Raw genomic sequence first — 203 nt, forward strand, 5'->3', positions numbered from 1 at the left:
CCCCCCCCCGCAGCGGGCACCACCTACATCTTCGGGAAGGGGGGGGCACTGATCACCTACACGTGGCCCCCCAACGACCGGCCCAGCACCCGCGCCGACCGCCTGGCCCTGGGCTTCAGCACCCACCAGCGCGACGCCGTCCTGCTGCGGGTGGAGAGCGCGGCCGGCCTGGGGGACTTCCTCCAGCTCCACATCGTAAGGGG

General features: G+C 73.4%; 1 protein-coding gene across 1 annotated transcript in view; it reads left to right on the top strand.

Annotated features, from left to right (window-relative positions):
- Positions 1–203, top strand: part of LOC104834893 (neurexin-2-like) — a 33,002-nt gene that overhangs the window by 29,667 nt on the left and 3,132 nt on the right. Inside the window, exon 12 of the mRNA XM_010572558.1 lies at positions 14–195. Within this exon, the coding sequence (XP_010570860.1) occupies positions 14–195 (182 nt within the window). The remainder of the gene's footprint in view (positions 1–13; positions 196–203) is intronic.

Source organism: Haliaeetus leucocephalus, unplaced genomic scaffold (genome assembly GCF_000737465.1).
Source record: "Haliaeetus leucocephalus isolate CR32 unplaced genomic scaffold, Haliaeetus_leucocephalus-4.0 Scaffold343, whole genome shotgun sequence".
Lineage (NCBI taxonomy): Eukaryota > Metazoa > Chordata > Aves > Accipitriformes > Accipitridae > Haliaeetus > Haliaeetus leucocephalus.